Genomic DNA, 16,301 nt, shown 5'->3' on the forward strand with positions numbered 1-16,301 from the left:
ATACTGTTATCTAGGTTTAGGCTTGCTAACAAGTACTTTATCAAGTTTGACGTATTTTTGTGAATTATAGGTATGGAGTTACCATTTTTTGTTTTTGTTACGTGTAATAGCCTTTTGCACATGAAAATAATAATAATAATGTATAAGAGAGAGATGCTTTCGTCCAAATCTAAACCCTTTTCTAAAACAGCTTCCTATTGGGCTTTTTTTTTTTTTTGTGATGGCTTTCCATTGATTTTATTCGCCGTCAAAATGATTGGTTAGGACTAAGGATTCAAGCTGAAGAAACGACGGCCGAGATCTATCGCTAGAACGCGCGATTTGGAGCGTTCATTAACGGACAGTCTTGATGAGGAGATGTACATCGCGCCTTCTCACTGGAGATGTAGAGAGAGAACGCTTTTCAGAACAGCGCAAGTAGGGTTTAGAGAAAATGGGTGGCAAGGGAAGAAGAAGAAGGGAGAAGAACTACAGAGCCGCTCATGGAGGCTCCAACGTCCTCCCTCCTCCACCTGATCCTTCCATGGTGGACGCTTTGCCCTCAAAACTTCGTCGGATCATCTCTTTCACTTCTTCCTCTCAACCAGATATCAAACAACAAAAGACGCACGAGGGTGACAATGCCCAAGCTGTAAGTTCCATCTGATTTTTCATCTTAAACGTCAAAACTCCAAGTTGAAAGTCAGATATAACTGCTAATGTTAGTAAAAAAAAGAAAAAGTAAATTTGACTTGTTATATCCTAGCCCATTGTAATTTTCATTTTAAGTTGCTTTTGTAAAGACAAAATATGACCCAATAATCGGATATGTTGAAGGAAACGAGTGTTACTGATTTGTATTCGTTGTAAGGTGTCCCGGTTTTTGTTCTTAAATTTGTGGAAGGCATTTTATTGCTGTGGAGAGGAATAATAATTTGGGATCAAATGATAATTAAAAGCATAAGCATTCTGTCCTGTTCAGTTTTTTAATTCGTGTAGCTGCCAAGTTGTCATTCCTTGTATTTAGGACTGATTTAAGACTGATTTATATTTTCTTCCTATAATTTCTGTTGTGGAATTCCCTACTGGTTGAGCTCGAGTTGTGTTTGAGCTATTCCGTGTCCTCTATTTCCATCTCTTGTATAATTTTATTTAATTAAAGTCATGGTCTTGTGATTCTAACTTTTAAGCGCTACTGAAGCGATGTGTTTTTCCTCATAGACTTGGAAGAAGTTTCGTGAATATGAAAATTCTGCCACCTTTAACAATAATGTTTTGGCTGGTTTGTTTTGTTGTAGTTCATTTTATTTTACTTGGGCTCTGTTTATGACTTTTCATGCATATCTGACAGTTAAAGGACAAAGTTCAAGTCAATCCCAGAGATACCAGGCCGGAAGGTACCGATGCACAATTGCAGGCACCTCATCATAAAGATAATAACGATGAACAAATTGGGAGGAGTAGTACAATCGAAAAGAACAAGAAAAAGAGAAAGAGGAAGGAGGTTAAAGACCTGAGGTTTGAAATGGAAGTGGAGAAAACAAGATCCCGGATAAAGAGACGAGAGCGCAAGAAAAAGTAAGTGAAAGGACGTATAGTTAATTTTTCTGTTCTACTTTCTTTCTCAATTATTTTTTAAGGATTTTGTCATTTGTTGTTAAATAATGCGTTGAAAAAGATTGAATCTTTTGGATATTGCTAAATTGATGGACTTTATGCTGCATCTGTGTTGACTCATTTACCCCCATGATTCACTTGGAGCAGAAGCTTAGTGTTGGATCTAGTAATGTTTTGAAGTTTAAATTTGGCTTGAAAGTAACTCTAATGTTCGTCGAAAGAATGCTAAGTCAATTGGACGCTTGGAGAACTGTATTGTTTTCAGATGAGTTGTTTTTGGAATCCTGCTGCTATGTTGGCCTGGTTTTAAAACTGTGGTATTATCAAATGATTTCCTGCACAAAGAAAAATCACAAGTTTTCGTTTAGATTTGAAAGGGTGCTTTCTTCATTGTGTTTCCCAACAGTATGACTATACTAATCTTGGATCATTTAGTTTAAGCACGTTGGGGTCTGCTTTCCTTTTGTTAAGCCTGGAACTAGGATCGTGGGGCTTTATTTGTATTTTCTTTTTTAAAGAAGAAATTTAATCTTTTTACCTCTTCATCATTTATTAGAAAAAAGACATTGTGAGTTGTCAAAGGCCGTTTATTATGTCATACTGTCAGTCATGTTTATCCTCATTTTTTTACAGAGAAAATAGAAACATGCATATGTCCATTCAGTTACATCTTCTGTTCCTTATATGCATTTGGAATTAAACTTTGGGACGATGTCTTTTAAAACAGCATATTACCTTTTCACAACTGTAGCTTACTTGTCCTATGATGTATTATCATGTAGGTATTTGGAGGCAAAAAAGAAGAACAAAAAGAACAATACAGAAGAGCAGGACTTTCCTGGACATGAAAATATAAAATTTGGAGACATTGTGGAAGGCCCACCAAAGTTGAATGTTATTCCTAAGGTAGATTCTCGAACTTCTTACATTATCATAATGAACCTATCGATAATAGGATTTCAAGAAAATGTTATTTCATGTGTCATAAAGGCATTCAAGAACCCCCAAGATGCTTCACAAGAGAGACTCAGACTCAAAGCTATAGAGCAATACCGAAGTCGCAAGGGTTGGGTTTCAAGGCCAGGAAGTCACTTGCCGCCACCAGTGACTGCATCAACATTATAAACCACTTTCAGCATCTTGTCACACATACTCTGCATGAGGCATTGGTGTCTGCTAGCTGCACAATGTAGCTGTTATGTGTTGTACTGGAAAGCAAATGTGGCCTTTCCTTTTTTCAGGTTGGTTAATTGTTCTTGTAATGAAAATTTGTTTCTCAATATATAGTAAAAAAAGAGTAGATGGAAAGAACAATTTGACACCTAAGTTAGAAAATGATATGGCCTAGTCCAGCATTAGTTATGACCTCGATCCATCTGATCAATTTTGAATCTTGCAACTCTCTTGAGTAAATGACATACGTCTCTTCTGATTGTTTTTCTTTGAATGTCTTCATCTGTGTCCTTCGCTAAGTATGGCATATTCTTTTGACATGTAAATTGCAAGTGAAACTGTTGAGGATAAAAGATGATGTCTATCTGTAGCTGCCATTTAATGGCAGTCCTGATTCCTTTGAGTGCTTCTTGTTGCCTGTCATGCTGTGGAGAGAATCTGGAGAAGAAATGTCTGGCCAGTGTTAGATGAAAAAGCTTTCGGCAATAGCAAACTGAGATGCCAATAATCGGGTAACCAAGGAGAACATTAAAGCAAAGCCCTGCCGGTCTTCAACGAAGAGGAAGGAAGCCACAGATAAATGATTTGGACTGGCAAGGGGGTAATCAAGATTCAGTAACAAATAGGGCTAAAAGAGATTGAGGTCCAGATAATTCAACCGTGAAGGTTACTAGATAATGGATGGACGGTTATCATTAATACAAACAACAAACCCAAGTATTGATTAATTATATCGTAGTCATGGTTTCAAGGCTAAAATCATGATTTTTTTTATGAAGTTTGAGTGATTAGCTTTTCAGGAAAATAACGACAGTATTAAAGGTAATATGCCAAAAATAATATCCTCCATTCAACCATTAGCTCTCTTCTTTCTTTGTAATTATTACATTAACTTATGTTATTCAACCGTATAAAGAAATGGATGAGAGTAATTTAATAATCGAACGATTAAAATCATTTGTCATGAAGTCCCTAGGAACTTCAAATTCAATTTGATTGTTTTATGGAACTTTTTAGTGATAACGTGAAGTATTACCAAAGCCTCTCGCAAACCATCTGGACTGATCATATAGGCCCTGAATATCCCAGGGGATGACAACCCAATATTAAGAGAACTCTGAAGTGGGAAAGATGGTGCCAAGAGCATTGAAAGCATGCGTTGAGATTGCAACTGCAACATCACAATCCAAGAGCTCATCAAAGAGCCCTCAAAAGATTTAGCCCAAGCTTGATGTAACTGAAAAGCATGCCATTTTATTCTTAAAAAAATAACTAAGTTAAATGTAGTAGAAAGTGATATGTAGCCTAGGTCATGTCTCAAAGGAGCCTAATGGAGCCACAAATTAACAATTTAGTCAATGCAAAGTATAAGAAGATTACTTGATTGATTTGCTAGTTTTAAATTGCTTGATTGATTTGCTAGTTTTAAATCCTAAGAGCTATATAAATTATGATTTTATATGCAAAAAAAAAAAAAAGGAATTGTGAACTAAGGGAAAGAAATGATAATGACAGTGATGATTAAGAATATATGATAGGGTTAGGGTGCAGAATTGTTGTGAAAATTTTCACTCAGGATCACTGAGTATCAAGATTTTTTTTTTAGGTGCAAATTTGCCCATGAAATTGTTGATCTCCTTCCTCTCAGCCATATGATTCAAGTGGTGCATCTACTTTTGATTGGGTCCTCCGTCTTTATGTTGTTGGTCTCTTTTCCTCAGGTCGAAGTACTTAGGCTCCTGCTATATTCTCTAGTTTTATAATGTAAAGGGGGCCCAAATATTTATGTATCATTTGACATTTTTAAATAAAATTATGTTTTTATTAAAAAAAAGTTTGTGATGATTTTCCTTGTAATAGATAGAAGCAAAATAGTCGTAATTTATCAAATGAAATTCAATTACGCTTTAGAGGGGAATTAAGTTTGAGTTCCACTCAAATTAAGACTAAACTCAAAGGATAAATTCCTTAACAATGTTAAGAACTGCATTAGATCGCTCAGGGTCCCCCATATCAACCTTGTGGAACCCCACAGGATCAAACCTCGCTGCCACCTGGACCCCACACTTCACGAGCATCGTCACAAGCTCTTGTTGGCGATCAATTAGAATGTCCCCACCAAAGCCAATCACAAGGCATTTTGCAAGCTTTCCTATTGCCTCCTTGTGTGGACCTTCCAACAGAGGATTACAGTATCTGTGGTCCCTATCGGTTTGCTTTGGCAGCACTAGCTCCCACATCAAGTCCACAACATTTAGCGGCAAGAGCTCGTCCGCAGCCAATCGCAGCTCCGACTTCGTCCTCTTCACTCCTCCAAACATAGGTTGGTTCATTATTATTCCCTGAATTCTCAATGGCTCTAATTTTAACTGGGAAACTTTTATACCCAAATTGAACACAATGTTTCCACCACATCCACATCCATAAAGGTGATGCGATACAGCAAGCTAACTCCTCAACTTCCAATGATCCATTACAAATCCCAACTGGACCAATCACAAGAGCAAGAGCTAAAAGAATTAAGGAAGCTTTGAGTGGGCTAGTGCAAGACACCTTGACAAAGCAAATGGCATTTATTGGAGTATCAAATCTGGATAAAAATGCTGAGGATGTCACTAATGTCATTTGGGCTGAAAATGGAGCTACTGATCATATCTTGGGCTTGGAGACTTCAATTTAAGGAGCTTGGATCAAGTACAACACATGAGAAGACTCATTTGGGCCTAATTAATCATATTTTGGGCTTGATATGCTGATTATATTTCATTAAATGCATTTGTGCGAAAATTCATAATTAGTTGGCAGATTTGACTTTTGAATTTCCAAGTTACCTAAATCAAGTCCTTATGAATTTATTATGTTTTGATTTTCTAGATTGCATTTAATGCTTTTTAGGTCAGATCTTGAATGTATCCTCTATAAGATATTGTAACCCTCATTGTGGGAGCAGATTTGGAATTTTGAATGAAAACTTGCATTTTGCAATTTCTGATTGAGAGGAGTTCTCTCTAGGGTTCTTCATTGAACTAACAGACTTATCAAGGCTTGATCAATCTTGTGGCGTCTTTCAACACTTCGGGTCCTTGTTCTTCCGTGTTCAAGGGTTCAAGTAGATCACCAGACCTTTGTTTACGTTCTTGGGGTGCGTATATTCAGATCGGTTGTGGGTTCGTGGGATTTTTCCCTTGTGGGTTCTCACCATCTTGGTATCAGAGCTTGGATCTAAACTCAGGTCATATTTTTCTGTTAGTTTACCTTCATTTTCGTTCTTCATTTGGTGCCTTTTCTTGTGTCTGTTCGTCTTCTGCGTTTCTGTTCATCACCGAAATTGTCATCCTTGTCCATTCACTTTTCCGTTGAGTTTTGTGAAGTTTAATAGGTCATTTTCATAGTTCGGAATCCCTTCTTTCGTCTCGTTTTGGTTTCATCTAAATCCGACTTTTGTAGGGCAAGTTATACCCATTTGAAAAGGACGCGTTTTCTGGAATTTCTGGGTTCAGATTGCTTGTTCTGTTTTGTTTATGGTATTTTGTGATTTTCCTTGCATTATTCAGTGAAAAAAAAAAAGAAAAGAAAAGGGAAAAGACAAGAAAAAAAAAGGTACCCAAAAGAAAGGAACAGAAAAAAAAAAACGAAAAGAAATTATAGTGCTGGTAGTGTTTTGAGCAAATCATCTTCATATCCAAATTCTATTTTGGCTTTTGCAATACTTGTGTCAATTGAGTTTCTGATTTTTCTTGAAGGTCCATATTCAATACTCTTAATTTCTCAAAGTTCCTAAGTGTTGGCTGATTCTGCATATTGTGATTGCTTTGTTTAAATTGTTTAGTTCTTTAAAGAGCCTCAAGAGGGATTTCAGAGTGGAAAAAGGCAAGAGTGATATACCTCAATTTAAAAGCCAAGTTTGAGTGAAACACGAGTGTTGAGTGTCATTCTTGAGGGAAACACGTGAGGAAATTTGTGAGGAACTTTACTTCACTAACATAATTAATTTTCCTTGAAGTCACAATGTCTAATGCAGATGGGACATCTGGTGGTAGTGGAAATCCAATGAATATTGAAGACACCCTTAGGGCAATGCAGCAACATTTTCAACGGATGAATGTGGTTTATGGAGAGATAAGGGATAGAATGGATAGACAAGATGAAAGGATTGTAAATCTGCAAAGAGCCCAACCTAAACCTAGAAGGCATGGAAGGCAAAGGGAGGTTTCTATGGATGACTTTGAATCTGAAAATAACAAAGTTGGTGGTAGTGAGGATGAAGTCAATTCTGAATCTGAAGTTGAACTGATAAGGAATAGGCATAGAGGGGATAGGTATGGGAGAAGATATGGGAGAAATAACCCAAGGGAGAGAGATAGAGTAGATGGGAACCTTGGGAGCATCAAAATGAAGATACCATCATTCCAAGGTAGAAATGATCCTGAAGCCTACTTAGAGTGGGAAAAGAAAATAGAAATGATCTTTGAGTGTCATAATTATTCTGAAGCTAAAAAGGTGAAGTTGGCAGCAATAGAATTCACTGATTATGCCATTGTTTGGTGGGATAAATTGGGTATTAATAGGAGGAATAATGGAGAGAGGCCTGTAACAACTTGGAGCGAAATGAAAGCTCTAATGAAGAAGAGATTTGTTCCCAACCATTATTTTAGAGAGCTTTATCAAAAGTTGCAGACCCTTACACAAGGTCCTAGGAGTGTAGAGGAGTACAATAAGGAGATGGAATTGGCCATGATAAGAGCTAATGTGCAAGAAGATAGAGAAGCAACAATGGCCCGATTTCTAAGTGGGTTGAACAAAGATATAGCTGATATAGTTGAATTGCATCATGGTGCATATGGCTATTAAGGTGGAAAAGCAACTCAAGCGAAAAGGTGCTTCAAAATTTCATTCTGGATCAACTTCTTCTTTCAAACAGAATTGGAAGAAAGGAGAAAAAGCTATCCAAAAGGAGACCACTAGAGGCAAAGAAGAAGCTTCATCAAAGAGCAAAGGTAAATCTGATTCCCAAACTTCTAGAAATAGGGATATAAAATGTTTCAAGTGTTTGGGTACAGGTCATATTGCTTCTCAATGCCCCAACAAGAGAGTTATGATTCTGAAAAATAATGAAGTTGTGACTGAAAGTGAGAGTGAAAGTGATGACTCCATGCCCCTACTTGAAGATGCTAGTGATGATGGGATTGAGTATGCTGTGGAAGGAGAATGCCTTGTGGTTAGAAGAGCCTTGAATTGTCAAGTGAAGGAAGATGAGTTGAATGAGCAAAGGGAAAATATTTTCCATACTCGCTGCCTCATTAATAACAAGGTATGTAGTTTGATAATTGATGGTGGGAGTGTTACAAATGTTGCAAGCACTACAATGGTTGAGAAATTACATTTGCCCACTGTTAGACACCCTAGACCATACAAGCTGCAATGGCTGAATGAATGTGGGGAGATTAAAGTTGATAAGCAAGTTCTTGTTTCTTTTTCAATTGGGAAGTATTGTGATGAAGTATTATGTGATGTTGTTCCTATGCATGCTGGACATATACTTTTGGGAAGACCTTGGGAATTTGATAGAAAGGTAAAGAAAGATGGGCTTACAAATAGATATTCTTTTGTAATGAACAACAGACCCATTACTCTTGTACCATTGACCCCAAAGCAAGTGTATGAGGATCAACTTAAGATGAAAAAAGAGAGAGATAAAAAAGAGAGTGATATGAAAAATGTGAGAGAGACATCAAAAAGAAATGGGAGTGAAAAGGAGAGAAAAGATGAGAGTTCAAAAAAAGAATTTCAGAAAAAAAATGAAGAGAGAAAAGAGAAAAAGAAATTGAGTTTTTATGCAAAAGAAAGTGAAGTGAGGAATGCCTTTTTGGCTGAACAACATTTGCTTCTCCTTGTTTACAAGGAATCCTTTTTGGATACTAATGACATTAACTCTTCCTTTCCAAGTGTTGTTAGTTCTTTATTGCAGGAATATGTTGATGTGTTCCCAGAGGAGATTCCACCTGGATTACCACCCATTAGAGGAATTGAGCATCAAATTGATTTCATTCCAGGAGCAACAATTCCTAATAGGCCAGCCTATAGAAGCAATCCAGAAGAGACAAAGGAACTTCAAAGGCAAGTGGAAGAGCTCATGGCAAGGGGATATGTTAGAGAAAGCTTGAGTCCTTGTGCTGTTCCGGTACTTTTGGTCCCAAAGAAAGATGGAACTTGGAGGATGTGCATTGATTGCAGAGCTGTGAATAACATCACTATAAAGTATCGCCATCCCATTCCTAGATTAGATGATATGCTTGATGAATTGCATGGTTCTATTGTCTTTTCTAAGATTGATTTGAAATCTGGATACCATCAAATTAGAATGAGGGAAGGGGATGAATGGAAAACTGCTTTCAAAACAAAACATGGTTTGTATGAATGGTTAGTTATGCCATTTGGGTTAACTAATGCACCTAGTACTTTCATGAGATTAATGAATCATGTTTTGCGTGCTTTCATTGGGAAATTTGTTGTGGTTTATTTTGATGACATTCTGATTTACAGCAAGAATCTTGATGAGCATTTGAATCATTTGCATTGTGTGCTTGATGTTTTGAGAAAGGAAAAATTGTTTGCAAATATGAAGAAGTGTGATTTTTGTATGGATAAAATTGTTTTTCTTGGCTTTGTGGTGAGTGCTAAAGGAATAGAAGTTGATGAAGAAAAGATAAGAGCTATAAAAGAATGGCCAACACCTAAAAGCATAACTGAGGTGAGAAGCTTTCATGGTTTGGCTAGTTTTTATAGGCGCTTTGTCAAAGATTTTAGCACACTTGCTGCACCACTCACTGAAGTTATTAAAAAGTCTGTTGGTTTTAAATGGGATAAAGAACAAGATGTTGCATTCATTAGGCTTAAGGATAAATTGTGTTCTGCACCTGTATTAGTATTGCCTAACTTTAACAAAACTTTTGAGATTGAATGTGATGCATCTGGAGTTGGAATAGGAGCTGTTTTGATGCAGGAAGGAAAGCCAATTGCTTATTTTAGTGAAAAGTTGAATGGAGCAGCCTTGAAGTATCCAACATATGACAAGGAGCTCTATGCACTTAAAAGAGCATTAGAGAATTGGCAACACTACCTTTGGCCTAAACAATTTGTAATTCATACTGATCATCAATCTTTGAAGCACATTAAGGGTCAAGGTAAGCTGAACAAGAGACATGCAAGGTGGCTGGAATTTATTGAGACATTTCCGTATGTCATCAGATACAAGAAAGGTAAAGAAAATGTGGTGGCTGATGCATTGTCAAGAAGGTATACTCTTCTTACTACTCTAAATGCTAGGTTGCTTGGTTTTGAATATATCAAGGAATTGTATGCCATTGATGCTGATTTTGCTGAAGTGTTTCTTGCTTGTGAAAAGAAAGCATTTGAAAAGTTTTATAGGATTGATGGGTACTTGTTTAAAGAAAACAGATTGTGTGTGCCTCAATGTTCTTTGCGAGAATTACTTGTGAGAGAAGCACATGGGGGAGGATTAATGGGTCACTTTGGTGTGAAAAAGACTTTGGATGTTTTGCATGAACATTTCTTTTGGCCTAAAATGAAACGTGATGTGGAAAGAATCTGTGCTAAATGCATAACTTGTAAAAAGGCTAAATCTAGAGTCTTGCCACATGGTTTGTACACCCCATTACCTGTGCCTAGTGAACCTTGGGTAGATATATCAATGGATTTTATTTTGGGTTTACCTAGGTCAAGAAAGGGTATGGATTCCATATTTGTGGTTGTCGATAGATTTTCTAAAATGGCACATTTCATTGCTTGCCATAAAACTGATGATGCCACATACATTGCTGATTTGTTCTTTAAGGAAATTGTAAGACTTCATGGTGTTCCTAAAAGTATTGTTTCTGATAGGGATACAAAATTCTTGAGTCATTTTGGAGGATTTTGTGGGGTAAGCTGGGTACTAAATTATTGTTTTCTACTGCTTGTCATCCACAAACTGATGGACAAACTGAGGTAGTTAATAGAACTTTAACTCAATTGCTTAGAACTGTGATTCAAAAGAACTTGAAGAATTGGGAAAATTGCTTGTCATTCATTGAATTTGCTTACAATAGGAGTGTGCACTCATCTACTGATTATTCTCCTTTTGAAATAGTGTATGGTTTTAATCCACTAACTCCCTTGGATTTATTACCATTGCCTATTGATGAGAGGGCCAGTCTTGATGGGACAAAAAAAGCTGAAACAGTGAAACAACTTCATCAAAAAGTGAAACAACAAATTGAAAAGAAAAATGAGCAATATGCATCCAAGGCTAACAAAGGAAGAAGGCGTGTTCTCTTTGAACCTGGTGATTGGGTGTGGGTGCATATGAGGAAAGAAAGATTTCCAGCTCAAAGAAAGTCCAAATTAGCTCCAAGAGGAGATGGTCCATTTCAAGTGCTTGAAAGAATCAATGACAATGCTTACAAAATTGATTTACTTGGTAAGTATAATGTTAGTGCTACTTTCAATGTGGCTGATTTATCTCCTTTTGATGCAGGTGATGATTCGAGGTCGAATCCTTTTGAGGAGAGGGGGAATGATGCGATACAGCAAGCTAACTCCTCAACTTCCAATGATCCATTACAAATCCCAACTGGACCAATCACAAGAGCAAGAGCTAAAAGAATTAAGGAAGCTTTGAGTGGGCTAGTGCAAGACACCTTGACAAAGCAAATGGCATTTATTGGAGTATCAAATCTGGATAAAAATGCTGAGGATGTCACTAATGTCATTTGGGCTGAAAATGGAGCTACTGATCATATCTTGGGCTTGGAGACTTCAATTTAAGGAGCTTGGATCAAGTACAACACATGAGAAGACTCATTTGGGCCTAATTAATCATATTTTGGGCTTGATATGCTGATTATATTTCATTAAATGCATTTGTGCGAAAATTCATAATTAGTTGGCAGATTTGACTTTTGAATTTCCAAGTTACCTAAATCAAGTCCTTATGAATTTATTATGTTTTGATTTTCTAGATTGCATTTAATGCTTTTTAGGTCAGATCTTGAATGTATCCTCTATAAGATATTGTAACCCTCATTTTGGGAGCAGATTTGGAATTTTGAATGAAAACTTGCATTTTGCAATTTCTGATTGAGAGGAGTTCTCTCTAGGGTTCTTCATTGAACTAACAGACTTATCAAGGCTTGATCAATCTTGTGGCGTCTTTCAACACTTCGGGTCCTTGTTCTTCCGTGTTCAAGGGTTCAAGTAGATCACCAGACCTTTGTTTACGTTCTTGGGGTGCGTATATTCAGATCGGTTGTGGGTTCGTGGGATTTTTCCCTTGTGGGTTCTCACCAAAAGGTAACATCTTGAAGGGTCTCCATATTCTCTTATCCATTTCTCTCCTTTGGGATCAGTTATCTGTTGTTTAACCCAAAATATGGCGTCGTTAGCATCATGGTATTACTCCGGCAGGTGGCTCTCAGGTGCAAGGCGGTAGTTTACAGAGACGACAATGACAGGGATGTCCCCTGCGAGTTGTGAGCAGTTTGTGTGGATATTAACGTCAGCTACACTCAGGAGAATCCAACCACCGTGGTGGAAGTAGATTATGATTGGAAGCCGGGCCACGGTATTGCCGTTGGAAGGCAGTTTGTTAGGCCGGTATATACGAAGCCATGTTTTCCTTTCAACATCAAGGGTGATGTCTTTGGAGACGGCAGAGTCGCCTGGCGAGGGCTCAGGGCTTGCAGTGACCGTTGGGGCATTATAGTTACGGGTTAGGGTTCCGTCAGGGTTAAGAATTATACTGAGATGGTTGTATGGATCAAATTTGGACATTTTCTTTTGGTTGCAAAAGAATGATGGATATTAGAGTCTGTTTTAGCTTTAGCTGTTGATGACATGCATGGGAAGATGAGCTTGTATGAAAATCAAACCGATTTTCTTTTACAAGTATTTGTGGCTAACGAGGAATTTTCTCTAATGAAGTACCTAGCTAAAAGATGATTTTAACATGTGTGATATAGAGAGCAAGCGCTTCTCTCATTTATGTACTTATCTATTTTAATTTGTTCATTTTATCAGGTGTTATTCTCAGGCAGTTGCGTTAGCTGTGTGTTGAAAAATTCTGATAGGTTTCCTTTTCCTGTGCCGGTGGTGTAGCTTTAGCACTACGAAAAATGTGAGCTCCGTTTTGAAACAGAAGATTTTGACTTTCGTCATTCATGTTACTAATTGATGAAAATCCTATCTCATGGAAATTTCTATAATATACAGCCGCATCACACCTTATGTATAAAGATAAGGTGGGATATCAATGGTAATCATGGAGGAGAACGATCAAATGAAAAAGGAAAATAATAAACAAAAAAAAGTTTCATTTTCTATTTAAGTGGATTTTGATGATCAATATTTTATCTTTGTATTTTTACTTAATGCTGCCTGTGTTTTGTTTGTTTGGGCGGCAATGGCTTGAAAATGGAACCATGTCAAAGGAAGGCAAAGATCAAATAGATACAAGTCAAACCATGAATTTCACCTACTCATTTTTCAAGCTCCAGATGACGCTCCATAATTTTGTGAAGAAATAAGGGTGTTTAAAGATATCAAAGTGTTAAAAAGCATAAAGGAAAGAGAAAGAAACAAAATGTATGGTTAAGATACGAATTTACCCAACAAGTTTTTATTTAGAAATGTTAAACACCCGAAAGTTTTTTTTGATTTAATATTGTCTCAAAAATTTAAAATTTTCGTAATATTGCTCCTTACCGTTAAAAATATTAATATTAAATAGAATTATTTTAAATGTCAATATTAATATTTTAATGATAATATCTATTACAGACGCAAGCAATGGTGATTGCTCATAAACTGAATGACAGTAATTATCTCTAATGATCGAAGAGCGTACGGATACGAGGAATGTGGGAAGACAAGTGTATCAAAAGAGAAGCGCCTCAGCCCCTCCATGCCTTTGATACCTGGTTTGCTGAAAAATATTTTAAAATGTGCCTTGTTTATTCATTGAGCATAGGTATATTTATATATAATTCAAATGAAAAGCACGAACTTGACAAATACAGAATGTACAATAAATCAGCTTCATTTCAGCTCCAAAAAAAAAAAGCTTCATACTTTCCTCAATCTGTGCATGAGCTATGCTAACGGAAGAAGCGCATTTTAGATGTGTTGTAAAAATGCATTCCCATAACATGATCTCCGTTCCATCTCCCATCAGATGGAACTAGATGTAAAAACCCCACTGCGACGCACGGGATGCCAATGGTTTTGCCAAAATATAAATGAAATGGGATTGTTTAAGTTAATGTAAATTAGCGCTGTGAATGATGGCCAGGAAAAAAAAAAACACTGTGGCCAAAGCATACCGTTGAAATTAATATCATATTAGTGCTGGTAAAAAAAAATCATATTAGTTGTAAGTCATATTTGTTTACCCGGCCCATAAAAAATTGTTTAACCTATTTAATCAATATTCCATCATTAAATTAAAGAAAATAAATTCATTTTATTTTCACATGCTCTATCATTTATTTTGCTTCTATCTCTAATTAAATTTTGAGATAGTTTACATAACTACTTATTTTAATTGGCATCAATTTTTAACCGTCCGACCTAAATATTAACATGTTAATAGTAAGACTGTTAATGTTAAAATTTCTCCCCACATCACTCTCCCCCCCTCCAAAAATAATTACAGAGAAATTAAATTCTGAAATTACTATCACCGTATTATAGTTATTGGTCCCTTGCACTTAAAAAAGAAAATTGTCTTAACCTATTGAAATTTTAAAATACTTTACATGATAAATTGTTCGGTTTGGCATCAATTTTCAATTAGCCAACTTAAATTTTAATATTTTAATAGTAATCCTGTTAACATCACTTCTATTTCATCCAATAATCAAGATCCATGACAGCAACATCAGCCGTGCAATTCCAAAGGGAGGCCCAAACCATGAATTTCGAAATATGTGCAAGAAGATAGGATATTCAACTGATGACACCTTACGCCTCTTTTGCAGGGATAAATTTTCCAAGAAGCTTCCCCATGATGAGTTGCTTTGAAGGCATATAATAAATTTCTTATACTCCTATAGTGTTATTTACAAGGCAGAGAAATAATATAAATTTTGGTCCTTATATAAAGGCATTTGATGTAATTTTTAATATAAATATACAGAATTGCCATTATTAAATGAGAGAATTACAATCAAGTTCTATAAAAGAAAAGAATAACGAAACAAGTCTCAGAAATTATTATTCTCCATTGTAGGACATGTCATTACAGATTTACAGGCTGTTCAGGTTATTATTAGGATTTTTTTAGTAATTATTTCTTTTCTGTAGAACTTGATTATAATTTTCCCTTATTAAATTACTAGTACTTATTCCTTTGCACAGTTCGCATATTTTCTTTACTTCTCCCTGCGATGCTAAATATCCTTTGATTTTGTCTTCTTCCTATATCATGATTCCCGTCTCTTCCACTCTCTCTCTCTCTCTCTCTCCCCCCATATTTTCCACTCGCTCTCTTCCACTTCCTCTATCTCTCTTTTTATTCACCTCTTATACTCCCTTTATTCCTATGCTAATAGTTCATTCGATGATTACTTTTGCACTTAATTTTGCTTCACATAGAACCACCGATCCATACACTATCTTAAAAAATGATTGGCAATGTTATTTATTTACTTCCACCCATCAATAAATTATGTCAATAGAGTATTTAATATTTTTAATCTCTTTATTTCTAAAGTACTACTTCCGGTCCTTAATATAAAATTTTATTTGACTTTTGGTTTAATCCTAAATATAAGATCCCAATCCACTTTGTCTCTCATATTTATACTTTTTTTTTTCAAAGTAGTCCTTCTAACAATGGTAGTTTTAGCCAATACACTTGATTAGCAGGAATATTTTAAGAAAAACAATACATATTTATTATAAATAACTAACTTAACTTCTTTTTTTAATCTCCTCAAATTAGTCAACTAGCTCTTATAATTAGGACAGGAGGTAATACTATATAGGGGAAAAATTGAAAAGTTGTATTTTAAGGCAAAATTAATGCAATTTAAAATTTTTCTTAGTCTGTATAAAATATGCTAAAAGTACCTTATAATTAGGACATGATGAGTAATAAATTTATTAAGAAGCTACATTTTAGAGACCTAACAAAGTTAAATGCCTTCACACATTAGCAATCATCCTGTCTTCTCTTCCACCTACCTTAATAATAATAAACCTGGCTACCGGGGATGTTGAAGTTTGTTTGAAGGATACTAAAGATGATACGACCAAGGGGTCAAGTATAAAATCATGTTTGTTAAGTCATCTTATTACAAAAGGGAGAAGTCATCACAGAAGGATAAAATTATTTGCATATTTTCTAAAGAAAAACAGAATATACCTCCCTGATCCTAAACATATAGCTTGCGTTATATGTGTGGCTATGTCAATTCAAATTGATAATTTCGTTCGAAGATATCAACCAAAAGTTCAGGCTATCTACATCATGC

General features: G+C 36.0%; 1 protein-coding gene and 1 pseudogene across 1 annotated transcript; one reads left to right on the forward strand and one right to left on the reverse strand.

The window, feature by feature from the left end:
* Window positions 1-289: 289 nt before the first annotated feature.
* LOC114756411 (protein PXR1-like) lies at window positions 290-3,192 on the forward strand. Its single transcript, XM_028945348.1, has 4 exons — window positions 290-631; window positions 1,331-1,557; window positions 2,379-2,502; window positions 2,587-3,192. Exons 1-4 carry the CDS (start codon window positions 434-436, stop codon window positions 2,719-2,721), a joined length of 684 nt encoding a protein of 227 aa, XP_028801181.1. The 5' UTR covers window positions 290-433; the 3' UTR covers window positions 2,722-3,192.
* Window positions 3,193-4,721: 1,529 nt separating this feature from the next.
* LOC114756410 (probable carboxylesterase 9) lies at window positions 4,722-12,600 on the reverse strand (annotated as a pseudogene).
* Between the last annotated feature and the right edge of the window lie 3,701 nt (window positions 12,601-16,301).

The sequence above is a fragment of the Neltuma alba genome, unplaced genomic scaffold (genome assembly GCF_004799145.2).
Source record: "Neltuma alba isolate B1F8T4 unplaced genomic scaffold, ASM479914v2 tig00010398_pilon, whole genome shotgun sequence".
NCBI classification, from domain to species: Eukaryota; Viridiplantae; Streptophyta; class Magnoliopsida; order Fabales; family Fabaceae; genus Neltuma; species Neltuma alba.

What these genes read in the sequence shown, in the direction of transcription:
- LOC114756411 (XM_028945348.1), top strand. Translation starts at nt 434, where the DNA reads ATGGGTGGCAAGGGAAGAAGAAGAAGGGAGAAGAACTACAGAGCCGCT. An exon ending in AGACGAGAGCGCAAGAAAAA is followed by an intron (nt 1,558 to 2,378) that starts GTAAGTGAAAGG and finishes ATTATCATGTAG; the next exon opens with GTATTTGGAGGCAAAAAAGA. An exon ending in AGTTGAATGTTATTCCTAAG is followed by an intron (nt 2,503 to 2,586) that starts GTAGATTCTCGA and finishes TGTGTCATAAAG; the next exon opens with GCATTCAAGAACCCCCAAGA.